This window comes from Lemur catta, chromosome 4 (assembly GCF_020740605.2).
Source record: "Lemur catta isolate mLemCat1 chromosome 4, mLemCat1.pri, whole genome shotgun sequence".
NCBI lineage: Eukaryota > Metazoa > Chordata > Mammalia > Primates > Lemuridae > Lemur > Lemur catta.
In genome coordinates, this window is record NC_059131.1 from 80,749,808 (window position 1) to 80,775,414 (window position 25,607).

The 25,607-nt window shown below is 38.9% G+C and overlaps 1 protein-coding gene across 5 annotated transcripts in view; it reads left to right on the plus strand.

The window, feature by feature from the left end:
* CCDC138 (coiled-coil domain containing 138) overlaps positions 1–6,686 on the plus strand; it is a 104,686-nt gene extending 98,000 nt beyond the window's left edge. For all 5 annotated transcript variants that reach the window (XM_045550369.1, XM_045550371.1, XM_045550370.1 and 2 more), the window contains one exon: positions 6,209–6,686. In XM_045550369.1, coding sequence (XP_045406325.1) covers positions 6,209–6,374 — 166 coding nt within the window. In that variant the 3' untranslated portion in view covers positions 6,375–6,686. The remainder of the gene's footprint in view (positions 1–6,208) is intronic.
* The last annotated feature ends 18,921 nt before the right edge of the window (positions 6,687–25,607 follow it).

The following is a 25,607-nucleotide window of genomic DNA, read 5'->3' on the forward strand; positions in this document are numbered from 1 at the left end:
GTTGGCTGTGGGTTTGTCATATATGGCTTGGATCATTTTTAGGTAAGTCCTGTCTATGCCTATTTTGTTAAGTGTTCTTATCATAAAAGGGTGTTGAATTTTGTCGAATGCTTTTACTGCGTGTGTTGAGAGGATAATATAGTCTTTGTTTTTGCTTCTATTTATGTGGTGAATTACATTTATAGATTTGCGTTTGTTGAACCATCCCTGCATCTCTGGGATGAAGCCCACTTGGTCATGATGGATTATTTTTTTGACATGCACCTGAATTCGGTTTGCTAGGATTTTGTTGATAATTTTTGCATCTATATTCATAAGGGATATTGATCTGTAGTTTTCTTTTTTTGTTGCATCCTTTCCTGGTTTGAGTATCAGGGTGATGTTGGCTTCATAAAATGTGTTGGGGAGGATTCCTTCCTTCTTGATGTTGTGGAATAATTTCTGCAGGATAGGCAACAGTTCTTTGTAGGTCTGGTAAAATTTGGGTGTGAAACCATCTGGTCAAGGACTTTTCTTTTAGGAAGGTTTTTATTTCTGTTTCAATTTTGGTGGTTGATATTGGTCTGTTCAGGAATTCTATTTCTTCCTGCTTGAGCCTAGGGAGGCTGTGTGTTTCTAAGAATTTGTCCATTTCTTCCACATTTTCCAGTTTATGTGCATATAGGTTTTTATAGTATTCATAGAGGATATTTTATATTTCCGTGGCATCGGTTTGTAATTTCTCCTTTTTCATTCCTGCTGGAGCTTATTAGAGTTCTTTCTTTTCTGCTTCTCATTAAACAAAATTAACACACCTCTGGCTAGATTATTTTTTCAAATAAACAACTTTTTATTAATCTTCCATATAGTTTTTTTTATTAATTTCATTTAGCTCTGCTCTAATCTTTGTTAATTCTTTTCTCCTGCTGGGTTTGGGGGTCGGTTTGCTCATCTTTTTCCAGTTCTTTTAGATAATTCTTCAAATTATTTGTGATCTTTATGTCTTTTGGATGTAGGCAATTATGGATACAAATTTTCCTCTCAGGACCACTTTAGCTATGTTCCACACATTTTGATAAGTTGTGTCTCCTTTGTCATTTAGTTCAGAGAATCTTTTTATTTCCATCTTGATTTCCTCCTTAACACAATAATTGTTCAGCAGAAGGTTGTTTAGTTCCATGACTTTGGGTAGAGATGAGAGTTCCTGTTGGAGTTGATTTCTAATTTTATTCCACTGTGGTCTGAGAAGATGCATAGTATAATTTCTATTTTTTAAAATTTTTTGAGACATGCTGTGTGGCCTAGGATATGGTCAATCTTAGAGAATGTCCTGTGAGCTGATGAGAAAAATGTATATTCAGTGGTTTTTGGGTAGAATGTTCTGTAAATGTCAGTCAGGCCCATTTGTTCTATAGTTCTGTTTAAGTCCATTGTTTGTTTCTGTTTGGAGGATCTGTCCTGTCAGAGGAGTGTTGAATTCTCTGCCTATTAAGGTGTTGCTGTTTATCATTTTGTTTAGATCAAGTAAGATTTGCTTTATGAGTCTGGGTGCACCTGAGTTAGGTGCATAAATATTTAGAATTGTTATGTCTTCTTGTTGAATTGTGCCCTTCACCATTATATAGTGACCTTCTTTGTTTTTCATTACTTTTGTTGATTTGAAGACTAAGTTATCTGAAATCAGAACCGTCACACCAGTTTTCTTTTGGCTTCTGTTTGCTTGAAATATTGTTTTCCATCCCTTCACCTCGAGTCTAAATACATCCTTGTGGGTAAGATGTGTTTCCTGGAGACAGCAGATACTTGGTTTGTATGTATTTATTCATTCGCCCAGCCTATGTATCTTTAGAGGGTAGTTCAAGCCATTCACATTTATTGAGAGAATTGATAAGTGGGGTAGATTTCTGTTCATCATGTTGAGTGGAACTTCGTTGCTTTGTTTTCTCTCTTGAGTCATTATGGTATCTGGCCTTTGACCTTTAGCTATTGGATGATTTTACATTCATGAGTCTTTATTGTGCTGGTCCACGTATAATACTGTTTTGAGTACTTCTTGGAGGGCAGGTCTTGTCTTGATGGATTCCCTCAGTCTTTGCTTGTCTGAGAAGGTCTTTATTTCTCCTTCATATGCAAAACTTAGTTTTACGGGGTACAAGATTCTAGGCTGGGCATTATTCTGTTTGAGAAGAGTAAGAATGAGGCCCCAGTCTCTTCTTGCTTGTAAGGTCTCAGTGGAGAAGTCTGCCGTCATTTGGATGGATTTTTCTTTGTAGGTTACCTGCTTCTTTCACCTTACAGCTCGTGGGGTGGCCTCTTTGGTGTTTATTTTGGTCAGTCTGATGACGTGTGTCATGGTATCTTCCTGTTTACTGATGAATGTCCCAGAAGTCCTTTGAGGTTCTTGTACCTGGATATCTAGATTTTTTAGCAAGGTCTAGGAAATTTTCCTCTATTATATCCTCAGATAGCTTCTCCAATCCTTGTGTATTTTCTTCTTCATTCTCAGGGATGCCTATGATTCTCATTTTAGGCCTCTTCACAGAATGCCACATTTCTTATCGGCTTTGCTCTTTTCTCTTATTTCTCTGCTCTGTGACTGACTTATTTAATTGAAAAGTGCTATCTTCAATCCCTGAAATTTTTTCTTCTGTTTGATCTACCCTGTTCTTGAGGCTTTCCACTGTGTTTTGTAATTCCTTGAATAAATTCTTCATTTCCAGAAGTTTGGTTTGATTTTTCTTTAATATTTCAATTTCTTTAGTGAATTTTTCTTCTAAGTCCTGGATTTTTTTTTGTTTGTTTCTTTGTGTTGGTTATTCATTTTTCTTGCATATATTGGGTTTTCTTACAATCCATGTTCGAAATTATTCTTCTGTCATTTTAGTGTTCTGAATTTGGTTTATGTCCATTGGTAGAGAGCTGGTGTTACCCTTTGGGGGTGTGCTTTCTGTTTGATTCTTCATACTTCCAGAGTTCTTTTGCTGATTCCTTCCCATCTGGATCAGCTGTTGCTTCTTATCTTTAGATTTTCATTTGAATAATGGCATGCTCTGATTAGTCTCCGAGCCAGTAGGTAGTGTTTGTGGGTGAAATTTGACCACACCCTGTATGATCAGTCAGTAGATGCACTTAAAGGTTGTGCAGAATGACCTCACTGTCAGTAGGTGGTGCTTGCCAGGAGGAGCAGGCTGCGGTGTTATTTTTGGGTCCTGTAACCAGCTTTTGTTCCTCTGGAGAGGCACTCTAGTGCCTCAGGTGGTGGGGGGTGCCCTGGGACTTCCAGGTATGCCCTTATTCTCCACCTCTGTGGAGGTAGTTGGGGGAGTGAGCCTGCCCTCAAGCACCACAAATGCTGTTAGCAGGCGTCAAAGTTCTGTTCTCTGCTTCTGGGCAAAGCTGCCAGGGAGGGGCTGAAATGGCCCCAACGCAGCCAAAAAGTCTGCATGTGGGATGGGGCTATTGGAGACCTGCAGTCTGGAACAGGCCTCGCTCCTTTCACGCTCCCCTATTCCACGGTTTCTCCCAGGTCTCTGCCAGCAGGCAGGACCTCAAGCCAGTGGATCTCCCCTGGCTGTGATGCCGACTGGGAGGGTCCCTGCCCACGATAGCCATCTGAGCTGAGCACACGGCCCTCCCATGGGATGAGGGTTGCCCCTCAAGCAAGCTGATCTGCCCCTAAAGGCACACACACCTCAGTAGGCTCCTTCACAAATATCCTTCTGTGCCCCAGGGCAATGCAATCGAGACCTGGGTGTATGGAATCTTGTCTGCAGATCAATCCCTGACCCTGCCAGGGGGAGGAGTGCTGATCTCAGGTCACACATGGGGTGCCCAAAGTGGATCGATGTCTCTGCGTAGGGATTTACCCCCCTCTCCTGGAGTCACCAGGCAAGCAGCACCTGGGAGAGCTGGCAGGTAGGGAGTTCACAATCTTGAGTACCCCCTCAGTCTACTGTAGGGCCCCAAAAGGAAAGGTCCTGTTCCCTGTAGATGCCTCCATATGGTGGCTAAATTGTCTCTCTTTCGGCTGCCACGGATAGGGAAGGGGGAGGGGAGAATGAAGCAATATGGTGCCTGCTGATCAGCTCGGGTCTGCGGGCCAGGAGGGTACCCCAAGGGAGCTGGGAGCCTGGTGCCCTGTCTGCAAGAGGCTCACCACTCACTGGTGGTGGCTGTCTCTGAGGTGGTGTTGGCAGGTCTTTCCAACTGCTCAGGAGCCCACCAGCAGTCCGAGATACAAGGGTGGGGGGAAATTTACTCCACCTACCCTTGTTGCCGGTCTCCAAGCCTCTCAGGGGCCTTTTCTCCTTCCAGTTCTCCTCAGCAACTTCTTCCTGTGGAGTTTCCTGTAATTTCAGGCACCTTCCTTCCGCCCCTCGTCTGATCTGTGTTTGTCTGCCTTTTTATCTTTTTGCACTTTCTTCTAAAATCTGTCTGGCAGAGACACTCTGGCTGGCAGTTTTTCTCGTCCGCCATCTTCAGTTAGACCTTTCTAAATCCCATACTAGTTCAACTTTGATTATTGATTCCAAATTTCCAATATACACATATAGAAAATTAAGATTCATGAATATTAATGTGATCTAAGACCACATATTTAGTGACAGACAGTATCAATCTTAGAATGTCAAGTTGTTTCTGTAGTTCAGTTAAGCTAAATGAACTTTAAATACCACAGACAGTATATAAAAGTAAGCAATTTTTAGCAATCAAATGATAACAGAATAAATTATTACACACTGGTATTCTGTAATATCACAGGTGAAAATTTAGATAATAAAAATGCATTAAGCGATTTCTTATTGGTATACTAAAGTGAGCTAAGGGAGTGAAAATGAAGCAGGCAGAAAAATTTAAAATGATTTTAGTAGTGGAGTTTGTTTTAGGAAACTATTATGGGCTTCCTACTGTCACTAATTTGCATTTTATTGTGAGAATTGAGGGCTATTTCCTCTTCTTTCTTCTGACTCAAATATTGGTATAACCAGTTTTTAAATTATAAAGACATGGATTTTAAGCTGTATTTTCTTAGAATCTTGGTGTAGTCTGGTTTTTCCTTTAAGGAAAATCTGGACACCTTCTGTCTCATCTCATTTTCATAACAGCAAATTTTTATTTTGGTTCAGCTTTTCTCTCCCTAGCCTTATCCCCTCATCTATAATTTCCATCATAGAGAATGTAGATGTTTTACCAGGCTTTGGTATACTTGAATAGCAAATGCGATGCATCTTAAAGTTATTTGTAGATAGAGATAATGGATCCATGTGTTCTATCTGGTACCATGCCTAGCATACTGCAGTGAATTATTGTCAAATTATAACCTTGTTCTCAACTGATAACATTATTAGTTTTGGTCTGATACCAGTTAAATTTATCAATTTGTCCTCCTTTTCCTACAGACTGTATCATGATTCTCTTGATTTGTAATCAGTAAATTCTTAATAAGGCCTGTTGCAGTTACTCTTTGATGCCGTGAAGTTGCAGTAACATTACTTAGATTTAATTCTTTTAATTCATGTGATTTTTTAAAAGTGTTCCCCAAGTGCAAGTATATCCTTGGGCCAAAATGTTTTACTATTCAGGATATGTTTTTTAGTTTAGGTTCATTTCAGACTTAGGTAAAGACCTAGAACGAAGCTTTAACAAGAGCATTGGGAATAGTTGATTCTGAGACAAGTCTTAAAGCTTTAAAACCACAAAGATGTAAATCCTTTTGTATTAAAGGATGGTACGTAAGGTTATTTGAAATTTCTCTCAAGAGGTAAATATATCTAGAAAAGAAATAGGAAATATATTATAAGATTATTCTGATTGAAAATGAAATTGCTGACTAGATATTAAAATGAGGATAGTTGAAGTATTCTGGAGCCAAGTTGAAAGGTAATTCAATATACTGCCCCTTTAAACAGCCCTACTTACTTAAAATAAGATGATCAAATATTTGACAAAGCTGTGGGAAAAAATAAAAGATTTCTCAAGCTCTCTAATAGTGAATAAGGTGCAGTTTTCAGGATTATAAAATGTTTCCTTTTTTCCCCCAAATGCTTTTCTACTTCAGGCCTATCTCACAAAACCTATTTCAGCATCTTAATTCTTTAGTCACCTATTTCATCTACTATTTTTAAAAACAGATACCATTTCCTCAAAATTATATGTAAGTTATGTCAATGTCATTACAGGTAACTTCCCTAAGTATATGTAATAAAATTATGTACTCATTCTTTTACAGGAGTAATAAGAAGCTCTTTGAACTTTTTACAATTCATCTGATGCTTCAAGAAATACAAAGGACAACACATCCAGAGCATGCCTTTCTCTGTATTAATCTAAATTCAACTCTGTTCAATTTGGGTTTAACAAAATGCAACTCCCTCACCTCCAATGCAAGCCATTAGACTGGCTTATTTTTTAATATATATGTTGCTTATTTTTTAAAATGTAAAAATCACCAAAGTAACTAAAATTCTACCAAGTTACCAGTAGCATCATTTATCATGAGTGAAAGGTTTTTTTTAAAAAACTTTTTAAATGAAATCTACAGAAGCTAGGGAATTTTTGGAATGTTTTGGTTCAACTAAGGTAGTACTAATGTATAAGATGGCATTTCCAGAATTTATGATACTGGGGTTACTTTTTGTGAAAGTATTTTAGGAAAATTCTTTCTTAAAGAAGTTGTGATTATTTGGAATAAAATTGGTGCTTATGTGGGAACAGAGTTAAATCGAGTTGTTATTCTGTTTTCTTAATATATTAGACTTTCTCCTTTTGGAAGCAAAAGTACATATTTTTAAACTATTATCTTGATATAACTTTTCTATATATTGTAGCCTAGATTCACAAATATTGATTTTTTTTATTGTGCTGTTCACAGAATACTTTAGAGGAAAAAAATTTCAAAATAATTTGTTTCTGAAGCATGTATATACAATGTAAGACTTTTTAAAAAAAAAAAAAACAGTGAAAAATAAAGAATATCAAAGTCCCATTACCAGAAATATCTCCTGGTATAGCCAAAGATGAGTCTCAAGTGGCCAGAGGTCTTGGGTGAGGTAGAGTTGGTGAAACTTGGGACTTAGGACAGGAAACTGAGGAACAAGAGAAAAGGAACATTGTTTTAAAGAGTCATAAAATTATATGATTTGTGTATAATCTCAGTTTCAGGATCTAGAAGTAATTTTCAGGAAGCTATTGGGCTTCCTCAAAAGGCTAAAGGAAAGTGTGCCATTTGTGAGGCAGAAACGGAAAGCCGTAAGGAGAGAACAGGCTGAGGTGAATATGATGAGACTCATAGGAACTTACAAATACAGAAGCACAAATGCACATTGGAAACAGAAAATAACATGATCACTGCTTCAGAAAGTAAATTAGTATTATGAGAAAAAACAAGAAGTTCTCTCAGAACTCAGAGCACACAGAGGTGGTACAAATGAAAGAGTGAACAGAGACTGGCACTTCAGCCAGCACAGGGTATCTGGTGTTTCCAAAGAGAGCAGAACAAGCAGAGCAGAAGCAATATTCAAAGATACAGTCGAGTAAAGATTTTGTGGGGTAAAGTCTGCATGTACAGATTGAAAGGGCTCATTATGTTCCATAAAAATCTATGAGAAAAAGGTTCTGTGATTAAACACATCCTACAAAACAATTATATGGATAAAAGCAAAACCAAACAAAAGCGAGTTACCTACAAGAGAAGAAAAACCAAGCTAGCCTCAGAGAATACCAGAAGTTAATAGGGAGTTCTGGAGGGGATGATTTTTAACCCCAAAATTTGTACCTAGTGAAGATGCCTTTTACAGGTGAAGACAATGGAAAGACATTTACAGACGTGCAAATGTTCGGAAATTATACCATGTATGTACTCTCTGGAGAAAAGAGACTACATAAAGATTAACCAACTTAGAGATGAAGGAAAACTGAGTTTATTAAATCAACCTCATGCCAAAAAGACTGCAGTGAACACCGAAACTATTTATACATAAATTTAAATAATTGTTGTAAATTTGTTTATGAAATGGAGTAAAGTGTTAAGTTCTTAAAAGGATAAATAGAAAAAGCAGTATTTTAGTAATATGTATTTGGATAAGCCTATATTAACCTATGTTAACAAAAACTGAGAATTAATGGGGCCTTGAGACTAAGGTAGTGGTGGAAGAGGAGCTATTAAGTAAGTATTCCACATTATCATCAGAAATAGAGTCAAACTGTTCCATTCAGTATTAATTATGACAGTTATAAAAATGTGCTTTAAAGAATGCTTTTGGAAAATATCAAGGCAACCACCATTAAAGCAGGATAGTGTCAAAACACTGAAAAAAAAATGAAATATCTATATAGACACGCCAAAAGATAGAATAACAGGAACATGAAAAGAACAAAAATATTTAGGCTAAATAAAGGAGATTTTAAAAATTGTAAATAAATTCTGTATTGCCATGTGCTGATAAATTTGAAGATCTGGATGAAGTGGACCATTTTCTAGAAAAAGACATAATTGTCTTAAAAAATCTGTAATAGCAAATCATTGAAATTTTTTATAAAATTATCATAATTTTTAAATGGTAGCAAATCTAGGTGTTTTATAGGTGAATAGTTTTACAGTTTCAAGGTGAAAATATTTAAAGTTATTTGCACTGTTCCACAATGTAGAAAAATCACCCAAATTCATTTTATACAATTAGCATGAATCTAGTTCAAAAAAATTGTCAAAGTAAGAAAGAATAAAGTAGATCTAAAAGTCTTAAATTATGAACAATACCAACTGCTTATGACAGGAATATTAATCCAATATGAAGTAGGATAACATACATTCTAGAAATACAAGATTAACTTCTAGTAGAAAAATATATTTTGCAATATTAGTAGGGCAAAGGACAAAACCGATACTCTCATTTCAGTGCCTAAAAATATTATAGTTCAACCTTACATTCCTGATAAAACTTGTTACACTATGTTTAAAGAAATATGAAGTCAAAGCCAATAAGTTTATTGGGGAACACTAGAGATGTGCCTATTAAGGTTAGGAATAAAATGAGGTTATCTGCTAACTGCTCTTATATACTTGGAATATTTAAGGAGGTATAACTTTTAGGAAAGGAAAAAATCATTTGTGGATGATGTGATTACCTGAAAAGCTATAAAATTGTTATAAAACTTCAGAAAGATGTCCAATTATAAAACAAACATAGAAAACAGAGCTTTTAAACATTCTAGGAACAATTAATAGATATTAATATTTCACTTACAATATTAGTAAACTTATAGAAACCAAAAGAAATGTTCAGGACCCAAATGAGGGACTGCCAGACTTTGCTGAGGAATATCAAAAAAGACTTAGTGGAGACATAACTATATTCCTGAGTGAAGAGACTTGATTCTGTCGGGAAGTAAAATATCCCCAAATTTTATACATTGCCACCAAAACTAATTTCAATCAAAATTCCAAAAGAATTTTTTTTTAGAAATTAGAAAAATCATTCTATAGCTCATCTGTAAAAATAAACAGGCAAGATTAGTGAAAGAAATTTTGAAAATAACTATAGCTATTTGTTGAGTTTTTCAGCCCCAGATAATGAGCTAAGTTTTTATTATTATTTAATCTCCATAATAACTTTGCTGTGATTAGAGTCCAATATGCTATGTGAAGGGGAGTGGGAGGGAATTTGCAATACTAGATTTTTACCCATATAGTTGTGACTCAAGTTTGAGTCTTCCAAGCTCTAATTTTATTAGACTAACAAAAGAAATCTTTCTAGAATAAGTAACATAAGACAGAAAGTTTTTGTTTCCAGCAGTGTGGTGGACTACACTTACACTCCAGGTGCAATACAACTAAAAATGTCAGGGATACATAAACCTGATGGAGCTGGTGGCAAAGTAAAACAGTTCCTTGGAAGCCAGAAATGATAAGAAACAAATCTAAAGTAAGCAGAAGAAAAAGAAATAATAGAACAAATTGATGAAATTGAAAAAAGAAATCAATAGAGGAAATCAACAAAACCAAAAGCTGTTTCTTTGAAAAGATCAATAAAATCAAAAAGCTTCCTGTCAGGCTAAGAGAAAAAGAAGAGAAGGCACAAGTTGCTAATATCCGAAATGAAGGAGGGGACATTACCACAAATTTCATGTACACTAAAAACATAATAAAGGAATAATATGAACAACTCTATACCCACAAATTTGATAACCTAGATCAAATGGACCAATTCCTTGAAAGACACAATCACCAGAACTCACAAAGAAGAAATAATCTGAATAAGCCTATATCTGTTAAAGAAATTGAATGAATAAACAATAACCTTCCAAAACAGCACCAGGCCCATATGGGTTCACTGGTGAATTCCACCAAACATTTAGAGAAGAAATTTTACCAATTTTCTACAATCTTTCAGCGAGTAGAAGCAGAGGGAATACTTCCTAACATTATAAGGCCAGCATTATCTGAATACCAAAACTACACAAAGACATCACAAGAAAAGAAAACTACAGACTAATATCTCTCATGAACATGGATGCAAATGTCCTCAAAAAATATTAGTTAATTAATTAGCCAGGCATGGTGATGCATACCTGTAATCCCAGCTACTCGGGAGGCTGAGGCGGGAGGATCACTTGAGCCCAGGGAGGTTGCAGTGACTTACGATGACACCACTGTGCTCTAGCCTGGGCAACAGAATTCTCTTAAAAAAAAAAAAAAAGGGAAAAAAAATATATATATACATATACATATACATATATATATATCTCAAATCAAATCCAATGATGTGTAAAAAGAATTTATATGCTATGACCAAGTGGGATTTGTCCCAGGTATGCAAGACTGGTTCAACATTTGAAAAATCAATTAATGCAATCCATCACATGAATATGTTAAAATAGAAAAATCACATGATTATATCAATAGGTACAGAAAAATTATTTGACCATAATCCAACATCCATTTTTGATAAAAACTCTCAGTAAACTAGGAATAGAGAACTTTCTCAACTTGATTTAAAAAAAAATTTGTGAAAACCTACAGCTACATTATACTTAATGGTGAGAAACTAGAAGCTTTCTCACTAAGACCAGGAAGGAAAGGCTGTCCCCTCTCTCACTATCCCTTTTCTTTCTTTCCTTTTCTGAAAAGGTCTTGCTCTTTCACAAGGTCTTGGAGTACAATGGTGCCTTGAACTCGTGGGCTCAAGCAATTCTCCTGCCTCAGCCTCCTGAGTAGCTGGAACTACTGGTGCATACCACCATGCCCTGCTGACTTATATTTATTTTTTAGAAATGAGGTCTTGCTATGTTGCTGGTCTCAAATTCCTAGCCTAAAATGATCCTCTTGCCTCAGCTTCCCAAACAGCTGAGATTACAGGCATGAGCCACCACACCCAGCTCACCATCCCTTTTCAACATAGTAGTGAAAGTTCTAGCTACTACAATTAAGACAAGAAAAGGACTAAAAGGTATTTTGATTGGGCAGGAAGAAATAAAAGTATCTTTGTTCATAGATGACAATATAGTCTATGTATAAAATCTGAAAGAATTGACCAAAGAAACTCCTGGAACTAATAAGCAATTACAGCAAGGTTGTAGTATGCAAGGTGATTATACAAAAATAAAACACTTTCCTATATACCAGCAATGAAAAAGTGGAATTTGAAAGTAAAAACACAATAGCATTTACATTAACACCCCCCCAAAATGAATTATTTAGGTATAAATTTAACAAAACAGGTACAAGACGTATGATGAAAACTCTTATGAAAGAAATCCAAGAAGATTTAAATAAACGGAGATAGTCCATGTTCATGGTAAAGACGACTCAATATTGTCAAGATATTGGTTCTTCCCAACTTGATCTATAGATTCAATGCAATCTCATTCAAAATTCTAGCAAGTTATTTTGTGAGTATTGACAAACTGATTCCAAAGTTTGTATGGAGGGGCACAAGACCCAGAACAGCCAACACAATATATTGAAGGAGAATAACAAGGTTGGAGAACTGACATTACTCAACTTCATGACTTATTATAACATAAAGCCTCAATGATGACAGTGGAATTGGTGAAAGAACAGACAAATAGATCAATGGAACTGAATAGAGCACAGAAATAAACCTACATTAATATAGTCAATTGATTTTTAAAAAAAATTTTTAGAGACAGGGTCTCGATATGTTACCCAGGCTGGCCTTGAACTCCTGGGCGCAAGTCATCCTCCTGCCTCAGCCACTCGAGTAGCTGGGACTACAGGCACACGCCACCATGTCCGGCTCATGAATTGATTTTTGACAAAGGAGGAAAGGCAATATAATGGAGAAAAGATGATCTTTTTAAATTGTGGAATAACTTGCCATCTACATGCAAAGATATGAATCTAGACACAGACCTTATACCTTTCACAAAAGTAACTCAAAATAGATCACAAACCTAAATGTAAAACTCAAAATTATAGAACTAGAAGATAACCTAGGAGAAAATCTAGATAACCTTGTGTTTGGCAATGAATGACTTTTTAGATCCAATTCCAAAGGAAAGGTCCATCAAAGGAAGAATTGATAAACTGGGCTTTATTAAACATTTCTGTTCTGTAAAAGTGATTGTCAAGAGAATGAAAATATAAGCCACAAAAATTTGCAGAAGACATCTGATAAAGCTGTGGTCTCCAACCCCAAGGCCATGGACTGGTACCAGTCCTGTTAAGGACCAGGCCATAGAGCTCTGCCACCACCAACCCCCAACCCGTGGAAAAATTGCCTTCCGTGAAACTTAGGGAGGTCAGGGGCAGGAGGTGAGTGGCAGGCAAGCAAGCAAAGCTTCATCTGTATTTACAGCTTCCCATCACGTGCATCACTGCAGGCGCTCTGCCTCACCACCGCCCCCAAACCCAGTCTGTAGAAAAATTGTCTTCCATGATACTGGTCCCTGGTGCCAAAAAGGTTGAGGACTGCCGTGATAAAGGACTGTTATTCAAAATATACAGAGAACTCTTAAAACTCAAATCAGAAAGCAAACAACCTGCCTAAAAAATGGGCCAAAGACCTTAACCAACACTTCACCAAAAAAGATATAGAGATGGCAAATATATATTACATATGACAAGATGCTCCATATCATATGTAATCAGGGAAATGCAAATTAAAACAATGAGATGCCTCTACATACCTATCGGAATGGCCAAAATCTAAAACACTGATAAAACCAAATGCTGGCAAGGATGTGGGGCAACAGAAACTCTCATTCATTGCTGGTGGAAATGCAAAATAGTGCAGCCACTTTGGAATACAGTTTGGCAGTTTCTTATAAAACTAAACATACTCTTACCACAAAATACATCAACACATTCCTTGGTATTCACCCAAAGGAGGTGAAACTTATGTTCATACAAAAACCTACATGCAGATGGTTATGGCATCTTTATTCATAATTACCAAGACTTGGAAGCAACTAAGATGTGCTTCAGGAGGCAAATGGATAAACTGTGGTACGTCCGGACAATGGAATGTTATCCAGTGCTAAAAAGAAATGAGAGATCAAGCCATGGAAACACATGGAAGAAACTTAAATGCATATTACTAAATGAAAAAGGCTAATCTGAAAAGGCTACATACTGTATGATTCCAACTATATGGCATTCTGGAAAAGGCAAAACTGTGGAGACAATAAAGAGATAAATGTCTGTCAGAGGTTAATGGGGAGATAGAGATGAAAAGACAGATCAGAGGCTTTTTAGGGCAGTGAAACTGCCCTGTATGGTAGTAAAATGATAGTAAAATGATAGACACACGACATTATGCATTTGTCTAAACCAGCAGTCCCCAGCCTTTTTGGCACCAGAGACTGGTTTCATGGAAGACAAGTTTTCCACAGATGGAGGGGATGGTTTCGGGATGATTTAAGCACATTACATTACATATATAGTGTGGTCAGACCTCTCTGCTAATGATAATCTGTGTTTGCAGCTGCTCCCCAGCGCTAGCATCACCACCTCAGATCATCAGCCATTAGATTCTCATAAGGGGCGCTCAACCCAGATCCCTCACATGCGCAGTAGGGTTCATGCCACCTCAGAATCTCATGCCACCCCTGATCTGGCAGCAGGTGGAGCTCAGGTGGTGATGTGAGCGATGGGGAGCAGCTGTAAGTACAGATGCAGCTTTGCTGGCTCACCCACCGTTCTCCTACTGTGCAGTCCGGTTCCAAACAGGCCATGGACTGGCACCAGTCCACAGCCTGGGGGTTGGGGACGGCAGGTCTAAACCATTAGAATGGACAACACCAAGAGTGAGTTCTGCTGTAAACTATGGAATTCGGGTGATAATGATGTGGTAGGCTTATCATTTGTAACAAATGTCCCACTCTGGTGGGGGATATGGGTAATGGGGGCGGCTATGCTTGTGCTGGGGCAGGAGGTATATGGGAAATCTCTATCTTCCTCTCAGTTTTGCTATGAACCTAAACCTGTTCATAAAAACTAGCCTTTTAAAAAGCAAAAAAAAAAAAAAAAAAACCCAATACATAGAAAGTTTTGTTTTCAGCATTGTGGTGGACTACACTTATCCTCCAGGTGCAGTACAACTGAAAATGCTAGTGATACACACACGTGGGTACACACTCACGTGTGTGCACACACATTAGTGAGCTGCTGACAAAGTAAAAAAATTCCTTGTAGGCCAGAAATGACAAGAAAGCATAAAATTAGGGGGATAGTTGAGGCCTGGAGTTGAGTGTTTTCTGTTGGATACCTGCCAATCCCCAGTGGCCCGGAGCAGGCTGGGCACATAGGGTGGAAGACCACGACTGGTCAAGCAGGGTGTAGATTGGACCAGTGATCCTTGCATAAAGTTAGGATCCCTGAAGAGCAATGTGTGTGACACAATTAGGAAACACCACATTCTACGGCGGGAGAAAGTGAGAATCCCTGTCTCAACTCAGATTCTGATCAGGGCTGAAATCTCCCTTGGAGTTTCTAACCACTGGTTCCCATTCACATAGACATGGGGCATGAACTCGCACTATCTTCGTAACCAAAAAAGTTAAGCAGAGAATTTAGTTGAAAGCAGTTGCAGACTAGTTACTCTCAGGTACCTGATAGAAGCATGGGAGACCTTAGAAGTTTCTGCCTAGGAACATGAGTTCACAATAAACATGCGCATGAGAGTATAAGCCACTATAAGTGAGAGCAGAAATTATAAACAAAATAGAACCACAATTGAGATATCATCATAATGCAATATAAATTCAATGGCTTTAAAGAAATACAAGAGAACTATATAATGAAGAAACAAGAAACTAACAAAATTGACTACAAATGTTTGAAAAATAACTTGTAAAAGTGAAAATATAATTGAAATTTGGAACTCAATGGATAGGTTAAAAAGAAAAGCGGTCATAGTTAAGGAGAGAATTCATGAAGTAGGATATAAAATTGGAAAAATTACTCAAAATACCCATGGAGAAAGAAGAGAAAAATCTAAATACTAGATTCTGTCCCATAAAGGACAGCATTAAAAAGGTCTAATATATATCTTAATGAGTTCCAGAAGAAGGGAATAAGGCAGAGACAAAATTTGAAAAAATCATGGCCAAGAATAAATTACTGAAACTGATGAAAAATATGAATCTACAGTTCAAGATGCCCAGTGAAAAAAATAAAAAGAAATCCACACCCAAAAACATGTTGAATTTGAAGAATACCAGACATCAACAGTCTAAGCTTAAAAGCAATCAGAGAGGTAAGACAGATTAATTTCTTAGGAGCAACACAGGCTGAAGATGACGTTTCACACCAACGACCTGAATGTGTACCACCAATAAACTCCCTTAAAGAAATTTCTAAAGCATGTAGTTCAGGAAGAAGTAGAACGATCTGAGAAAGTTGAAGAGACAAGATGAAATAGCAAAGTTAAAGGTAAATATGTGAGTAAAACTAAACTATATAAAATAACCATGTTTATGTGGTTGAAAAAATGAAAATACCTGACAAAAACACCATGAACCCCATTCTAGTCAGGAACAGGGTAAATGGAATTAAAGTGTTTTAAAGTTCTTGTGTTGCTTATCTAGATAAGTCAGACTAAAACATGGCTGTTAAAAATTCTAGAAAAACCATTAAAAGAATAGAAATCGAGCTTATAACGTCTAAGCAAATGAGGGGTCATCCAATACAAACGAAGGCAAGAAAAAGCAAGCATGGAAAAATTAGACAAATATATACTTAACACAAAAATGAGATAGTAGAAATGAATCCAGATATATCAGTAATCATGGTCAGTGTAAGTGGGTGGAACTAACCAATTAAAGGCAATGGTGGTTGGATGGACTGAAGACAAAAATCATCCATAGATCGTTTTCCGCAGCCATTCTGAAAACATAAGAACACAGAATAAATGAAAGTATTAACAAAATGATGGTGGAAAAAGACACACATAAAATGTACCCAAAACAAAGGTGGTATAGCTCTAACATACAAAATATACCTTAAAAAATATTTTTCTTCAAACTGGAGACAGTCATTACCTATTAATGAACATTTCAAGTCACTGGGAAAATATCGCAATTGTACACATATATGCTTAAAATATACACAATTTTTTTAAAGACTCAGAAAAACAAATCCATCATTATAATGGGACATTTTAATATATTCCTTTCAGTAATCAATAAATCATGTCATAAAAGTAACTGAGCAGGCCAGGCGTGGTGGTTCACACCTGTAATCCCAGCACTTTGGGAGGCAAAAGGAGGAGGATCACTTAAGGCCCGGAGTTTGAGACCAGCCTCAGCAACATAGTTGCGAGACCCTGTCTCTACAAAAAATAGAAAAATTAGCCAGGCATGGTGGCGCATGCCTGTGGTCCCAGCTACTCAGGAGACTGAGGCCGCAGGATCACTTGAGCCCAGGAGTTTGAGGTTGCAGTAAGTTATGATGCCACTGCACTCTAGCCCAGACAAGAGAGCGAGCCATTCTGTCCCAATTCTCTGCCAGGAACGTGGAGTCACTGGTAGACAGAGGGAACTCCAAGTCCCACCATGTTAGGGGCTTAAACACAGACGAGGTTAAGACATGACCCCAGTAAACCGTGGCTGTACTGCTTGGGAGAAATAAGAGGAGAAAAAGGCTGCAAAGCAGCCCTCGGGGTTCCCGGCTGCTATTATGGGCAACAAAAGCCAAATACACCAGAAAAGTGTTCCCCAGGGCAGGAGGAGCCCCCATTTGTGTCCTCATAGCTGAGACCTGTGTCTCTAATTGTCTCAGTTGACCCCACGTGATCCTGGGCGCTGTCATGGTGCTACGTGTCTGTAGCTGCGGGACCCCTGTGGGCAGTGGCTGGAGGGAGAGATGTTTCATTTGTGAAATCCAGCTCACGGTGGAGGCAAACTCGTCTGGAAGGGGACCACTCGGGACCTGTAGAAGTTTGAACACAAACATATCCTCTTCCCCACGTCAACACACCAAAAGGGTCCTCCCAGGTTACTGTGGAGTTCCATCGCTGTACGCACACTTTCTGTCGGGGCTCGGGTTGGGATCTGGAAAGGGAGGTGTAGTGATGGAGGACTGTGGTGGAGGGTGGCTGGAGCCTGGGCAACGTTAAAAAATTAAGGCTGTATAATACTTGCGGTACTCTTTGTTGCGGAGGGGCAGGTGGTACTTCCACTTTTGTTTTTCCAAATAATTGTTTAAGGTTCAGTTGGTTGGCTCAACAACTGCTTGTGCTGTGGGGTTATATGGAATGCCAGTGATGTGGCGAACGTCGCAGTCCTGCAAAGTAGTCTGAAAGGCAACTGCAGTGTAACAGGGTCCATTATCAGTCTTGACAGTATGAGGAAGCCCTAGATAAGCGATGGAATTTAACAAATGAGTGATAGCATGGGAGACACGCTTACCCGATAATGCAGTGGCAGGGATCATTCCTAAGTGTCAACAGTTACCTGTAGATAACGAAGGCCCCTGAAGGCAGGGAAATGAGCAACAGTCCATTTGCCGGAGTGAGTTAGGAGTTAAACCACAAGGGTTAGTTAAGCCCAGGTGATAAAGGCACACCTTGTGCAGCCTGACAAGCTGAGCAGACACATGTTATATGAGGAACTTGTTTCTAGTGTCAATGGAAAAAAAAAAGCCAAACTGTGTAAAATAATTTTAAAGAGATTTACTCTGAACCAAATTTGAGGACCATGACCCAGAGCCACACCCAAGAAGCCTTGAGCAAGTGGACTCGGTGTGGCTGGGTTACAGTTTGGTTTTATACATTTCAGGGAGACACGGGTTACAGGCAAAGTCATAGATCAATACGTGGGAGGCATACATTGGTGAGGCCTGAAAAGGTGGGCCATCTCAAAGAGGGGGCTTACAAAAGGTGACAGGTGGGTTTAAAGATTCTTTGACTTGTAATTGGTTAAAGATATGACGCTTTGTCTAAAGGCTTGGAGTGTTCTAACATAATGAGCTGTTTATCAGAGATAAGCCACCACTGGACATATATTTGTTGTGTATATTGAGGACCTGCAGATTTGTCTTGCATATCCTTAGGCCTGTTAATGAGTTATAAAGGATGTCCCCAAGAAGGGACGGGAGCATGATGAAGCATGTCTGACCTCCCTCCTCCTGGCAGGCAACTTAGTTTTAGGATATCCCCTTGGCCACGAGGGGGTCCATTCAGTCAGCCAGTGGGGGGTGAGCCTTAATATTTTATTTTCATTCACACTGGGTAATGGGAAACTGTTTAATGAGTGTTTTGGTGAAAGAACTGATGGGATGTTACGGCATTTTTAAAAGCATACACATGCTAGGAAATGAGACAATCAGCAGCATTGTTTCCTTCTGTCAGAGGTCCGGGCAAAGGGGTATGAGCATGGATATGGGAAATTAAGAAGGGGCTGTCGCCGGATATCTAATCAGTGCTGTAGAACAAGGAATTGTTGAAGTTTGATGGGGTATCCCTTATGATGGCATTTTCCATACGGAGAATGGAATAGAATACATAATGGGAGTCAGTGATGTTAAGAGGTTCTAGTGGAAATGTTTTTAAAGCTGATATGTAAGTGCCCCTAATCCTGCTTGTTGAGTGGAGGGAAATCTGGAGGTGGATAAAGAGTTCCAATCACCATTTTTCCATGCAAGTCCTGCTTTAGATGATCGTCCAGAGCCATTTATGAACACTGTCCGAGTCGGGGGAAGAGGGGTAGGGGAGAGTTTTATAAGCAGTTGTACAGGAAGCAAGGAGAGAGTGGAGGGAAGCTTGTTGGAGGGGTAATGGAAGGAAAGAACCTACATAACTTGCAAGGGCTGATTGCCAAAGTAAGTAATTAGGTAAAGTTGCTTTGAAGCAGTTTTTAGGAATAGGGAGATATATAGTATGTGGATCTAATCCAAGTAATTGTTGTGTACAATAGTGCCCCTTAATTAAAGGGGCGAAGAGGTCTAGAAGGGGAGAAAAGGTTTTAGAGGGAGTGTGAGGTAGAAAAAACCATTCCAAAGGAGTGATGTGAGGTGTTAATTGTCCTAAAAGCAGTTGGAGATGGGGGGGGGGTAGTTGTTAAAGATAAGTAAGAGTTTGGGTGCAGGTATGACAGTTGACAGTAACTAAGGGCTTTGTTGATAGCATGGAATTCCTGTAATGCCAGAGATGTTAGTGAATGAGGTGAGGATGGATCTGGATCACCCTTTAATGTATTCATAAGATGATGTATTTGTTGATTAGTAATTCCTAAAGTGGGACGTATCCAATTCACATGTCCCAAAAGTTGTAATGAATGTGTCGGGGTAGAAGGCAAGGAGATTGCTATTTGTTGGGGTCACAGTGAACGTGAAAAAAGTAGATAATCAAGATAGTGCCAGGGTTGGGTAAGTTGTATTTTGTCTGAGGCAATTTGCAGCCCATGGACGGCAGTACATGTTTGTACATGGGTAAACAATGATAGTAATTCTGCTTGAATAGGAGCTGCCAATACATCATCCACATAGTGATAGATGATGGCAGATGGGAACTGGCGCCAAGAAGGGAGTAGGGCTTGATGAACATAATGTTGACAAATAGTGAGACTATTCAACATTCCTTGTGGAAGGACTTTCCAGTGATGGGCATTAGTGTAAGTGGGAAGAGAAAATGCAAATCTTTCCAGGTCTTGTTTTGCTAGAGGAATTGTGAAAAAAAAAAACAAAACAAAAAAATCTTTTAAATCAATTACAATCAAAGGCTAATCTCTTGGAATTAACAACAGCTGGGGAAGACTGGGTTGTAGAGGTCCCATTGGGACTATAATAGCATCAAGAGCTCTTAGGTCCTGTAGTAAATGCCACTTCTTGTTCTTTTTGGGTATGATGAACACAGGAGTGTTCCATATGCTCAGGGAAGGTTCTGTATGTCCCCGCTTTAAGTTGGTCCTGGACAAGAGATAGTAAATGTTTTCATTTATCTTGCTTAATGGGCCACTGCTCTATCCAGATGGGCGAATTAGTCCACTGTAAAGGTGTGGGTTGTATTGGATGCACCTGAGCAGGGGCCCTTAATGAAAAGGCTGGGTAGTTAGAAGAAGATTCCATTGTTCTAGCAAACCTCGTCCCTTAAAGATTGGCCCTCTCCTAGGCAATGTTGAAAAGCAGATGGTTTACCAGGGGAGGAATAGAGATCCCCTCTGAGAGGGGGAGGAGGGGGGTGGTGGTAGCTGCTCCTCCCGTTGAACCGCAGAAGGCGGTACTGGAGAGAATGGCTCAGGATTCGGGGAATTTACCATAGGGGACTCTTGCTCCTTTTCAGCAGGGGATGCAGGCTTCTCCGGTGGAGGAGACAGCAGAGGAGGAGCAGGTTCCAACGGATTGGAAGCCGTAGGAATATGCAAGGGAGTCGGCGCTGTCTGCACCAGACTCCAGGCAGTTAACACGGCAAGAGGCCCCAGAACCCCCTACTTAAGATTCTTCTTAAAAATCTTCCCTGCTTGTTCCCAGAGCTCTAAATCTCCTCTGGGAACCAGGGGCAATGCTGCCTCACTGCGCATAAGAGTTGTTGTAAAGCTTTTGGTTCCACAGAACACTGGGCAGCTTTTAAGAGTTGTTGCAAAGCCACAGATACATTTGCTGATCTTTCTCGTCAGGTGCTGCCTCGTATCAGAAATCCCCTTCTGAAACTACAGGAGTTGGTCCCTTTCCCAAAGCTGTGGGGGGAACTATCCCTTACCGGGATGATTCTCCTTGTAGCCTGGACGAGGAAAACACTCACCGGACAAGCAGACTCCTGAATCACGTCGGGGTCACCCTTGTTGCGGCTGCTTTTCCCGCTCCTGAGCTCGGTAGCGAAGGAATGAATAATTACTCAAAACACACAACGTTTAGAGAGAAGGAGAGAAACCAAAAACTAAAGGGGAAAATGGCCTCCTTGGCCGACTTCCTCCCTGTATTTATTTCCAAGGACACGTGCAAGGGGGTCAGGGCGTTTGCTAATTTAACAACTTCCGTACAGGTCAGCTGTTTTCAGCTGAGCTTTGCACTCAGCAAACAAGCTGCTTCGGGCAGGTGTTTTCACTTGACCCTTCATTCACCTTGCTCAGGTTCTTTCCATCCATCCATCCTTTCTTCTAGGCCCTGCCCCTACATTTTCTGACCACAGTGCAATTGTTAAAAGTCAATAACAAAAAGATAACTTAAAAACTCGTACATATTTAGAGAATTTAAAACACTCTTCTAAGTAACCAAAGGATCAAAGACAAAATCATACTGGAAATTAGAAAATACTTATCTAAAACTAAGCAATAACAGATATACTATTTACCAAATCTTGTGTCATTCAGCCATCTAAAGAGATTTTTAGAGAGAAGTGTGGGGCTGAATTATTAGGAAACAGAAGCTGAAAATACGTGAGCCAAACATCCAAAGAAGATAGAAAACCGTAAATATAAACGAAGTGGAAGGGAGGAATATTATAAAGATAAGAAAATTGATAAAACAGAAAATAAAGATATAAAACAGGATCAACAATACTGAAAGATGGTGCTATGAAAAGACTAAAAAGAGAAAAAGCACATCTCTGACAAGGTTGATCAACAAGAAAAGAGCATAACGTAGTAAAACGTTCATAGCCGCAAAGCCTGGCCAGCTGGAATTCTGTTCCTCTGAAGAGTGGATGTTTGTGATATTCACGGGAGTTGTAGCAAACATGTATTTAAATTTAAAAATTAAGACATTCTTTCACAGTTTATCTAGGGGTTCTTTAATTTGCTTGAAACTTGGGGCGGGGGAATCTTTTTTTGAAACAGGATCTTGCTCTGTTGCCCAGGCTGGAATGCAGTGGTGTCATCATAGCTCACTGTAGCCTCAAATTCCTGGGCTCAGTGATCCTCCTGCCTCACTCTCCCATGTAGCTGGGACTACAGGGGCACGTGCCACCATGTCTGGCTAATTTTTCTATTTTTTGTAGAGATGGGGTCTCACTATGTTGCCCAGGCTGGTCTTGAACTCCTGGCCTTAAGTGATCCTCCTGCCTCAGCCTCCCAAAGTGCTGGGATCACAGGTGTGAGCCACTGTGCCTGGCCTAAAACTTGGTAATTATTTTGATCTATGTCTTTTTTAAACTTTTACCTCAGAATACACTTTGTGTTGGATTCTGTTCCAATTTTTCTAGTTTTCAAAAAATAACTCTATTTTTAAGTCTTCTCTCTTCTTCATTTGTGGGTATTATTTTGTCTCTCACCTTGCCCATCTCCCTCTTGTCCTTGTCTTCTCTACTCATTCAGTGTTCCAATAGATCATTCTGGTTTTTATTGTTGCCAGCAAAGGTTCACAGTATTAAATTGCATTTTTAGGTTTTTAAAAAAATCTTCATTGCACTCAACTTTCCTTTTGTCTAATCTTTAACTTGTTCATCTTAATGACTTTTTAAAAACATGACTTCCCAGTCTTGTTTCTTTTTGGTCTCTATAGCAATTAATTTTTATAAATGTTTTTGTTCTCCGAGTCTTCCAGATGGTGCTCCATTTCCCATTTTGGTTTTTTTGGGTACTTGTCCTGAGAAGCAGAACACTCTCTCTGGGCCCTGTGTATGCCAGCAGGCGTGTGGGATGCCTGTCCCTGAGGCCACATGCAGAGCCCATGCACGCGCCCCTTTGCCCAGGGAGCTCCAGCCATGGGCCCAAGGCTGACGCTGGTGTGTGGGAAAAGCATAGGTATGCAGTTGGCACTTACTTAGCTTCTGGTCCATCCATCCTTCTGATCTCTCTTATTCATTCTAAAACTTTTCAGTGACTCATATTTTTCTGGGTAGATAATCAGATCATCTACAAATAATTTTGCCTCTTTGTTATCAGATATGCCTGTTATTTGCTTTATGTTTAATTACCTTAACAAGATCTTCCAGAACAGTACTAAACAATAATGATGAATGGCACCTTCAATTGTTTCTGATTTTAAAAGAAATGGTTTCACTATTTTGTATTAAGTAGGAGATATATATATAGCATTTACATATACACGTGTGTATGGATGTGTTGTATATGTGTATGTGTATATATAAATATATATTAATATATATGTATAAATTTTAAGACCAAATTAAAGTCAAAGATAGTTTCAGAGCCAAGGTGAAAACTAATTCTGTTCAAAGCTCTGGGAATGGGGAAGCAGGGACTATTTGGGTGTGGTCTATGGAAGGAATAATTCACTAGGTAGTTACGAGATGTGATGTGTAAAGACAAATGAATGTAATAAAGTGGATATGCTGTGCAGCACTGCCCTGCAAAATTTTTTCTGTGATGCATCCACAGTAGAAATGTCTGAGTCCATGGGTGGTCAGAGTAAAGCTTATAGGCAGGTGGCTGAAGCTGGTGAAAGGTGACCAGCATCAGGAACTGTCCTTTAACTGCAGGGAGGGGGCAATGGAGAAGAGGAGAGTTGCAAATTCTATTGGAATTTGAGAACTGGGGCCACTCTGATTGCACCAAATGAGGTCTGAGCTGGGGGGTCACCTCTCCTTGAGAGCTATTGCCAGCCCACAATACTGCCCTTTGTTTACTGTTGAGTTGTTTGAGTTCCTTGTATATTCTGGATATTAGTCCCTTGTCAGATGAATAGTTTGCAAATATTTTCTTCCATGAAACAGGTTGTCTCTTTATTCTACTGACTTTCTTTTGTTGTGCAGAAGCTCTTTAGTATAATATAGTCCCATTTGTCTATTTTTGTTTTTGTTACCTGTGCATTAGAGGTCTTAGCCGTAAAATCTTTGCCTAGACCAATGTCATGCAGTGTTTCCCCTGTGTTTTTTATTAGTAGTTTTGTAGTTTCAAGTGTTATGTTTAAGTCTTTAATCCATCTTCAGTTGATTTTTGTATATGGTGAGAGATAGGGGTCCAGTTTCATTCTTCTGCTATGGATATCCAGTTTTCTCAAAAACATTTTTTGAAGAGAGTGTCCTTTCTCCAATATATGTTCTCATCTTTGTCAAAAGTCAGTTGGCTGTAAATGCATGGATTATATTCTGGCTTCTGTATTCTGTTCCATTGTTCTGTGCATCTGTTTTCATACAAATACCATGCTGTTTTGGTTACTATGGACCTGTAATATATTTTGAAGTCAGATATTGTGGTACCTCCAACTACGTTCTTTTTGCATTGACTACTGGGGATCTTTTTTGGTTCTAAACAAATTTTAAGATTTATTTTTCTATTTCTATGAACAATGGCATTGGTATTTTAGTAGAGATTGCATTGTATCTGTAGATTGCTTTGGGTAGTATGGTCATTTCAACAATATTAATTCCCTATGAGCATGGGATATCTTTCCATTTGTTTGTGTTCTTTTTAATTTCTTTCATCAATGTTTTGTAGTTTTCCTCGTGGAGGTCTCTTACCTTCTTGGTTAAATTTATTTCTATATATAAATATATCTATATATAAAATTCTAGCTACATAGATATCTATATTCTAGATATATATATTTATATATAAAATTCTATGTATACCTCTCTATATAAAATTTTAGCTCACCAAAATAGATATAATAATGAAAAAGCTTGAAATATTTTGAGAGTTACCAAAATGTGACACAGAGACATGAAGTGTGCACGTGCTGTTGGAAAAATGGTTCCAATAGACTTGCTGATGCAGGGTTGCCACAGACCTTCAATTTGTGAAAAATGCATTATCTGTGAAGCACAACAAAGTGAAGTGCATTAAAGTGAGGTATGCCCATAAATCAATGCAGAGCTGGTAACTTTCTGATGAAGAGACAGAGTCTTGGATCCTTTTCTGTGCCAGCAAAGGGTTTTAAGGGTTGGGAATTCTCCAAAAGTGGAAGCTCTTGAAAAGGCGTTATTAGCCAAAGCCATGTGCTTTCTGTCTCTCTTGCTTACCTACTCAACCTTTCCACCCATTGTGGACCCATTTGCTCTGTCATGACAGACAAAGTCCCCATACTCCTTTCTCTCATCTCCTGTGTCCACTTGACACCCCCTTTCCTTCCCATGGTGTCCTCCTTACCCTTCTGATGTCCACTGCCCCTTCATTTTCTTCTCTGGCCTCGTCTTTCTTTTGCCATCTCTCTATAACTCCGTTCTTCCCTAAGTTATTGAACCCCTAAGGTGGCCTGGTACTAAGAGGTGAGCATCTGAGGTGTGTCAGTCTTCCCTGGGTAGACAGAACTGTGCACAGATCTGGGAGTGCTG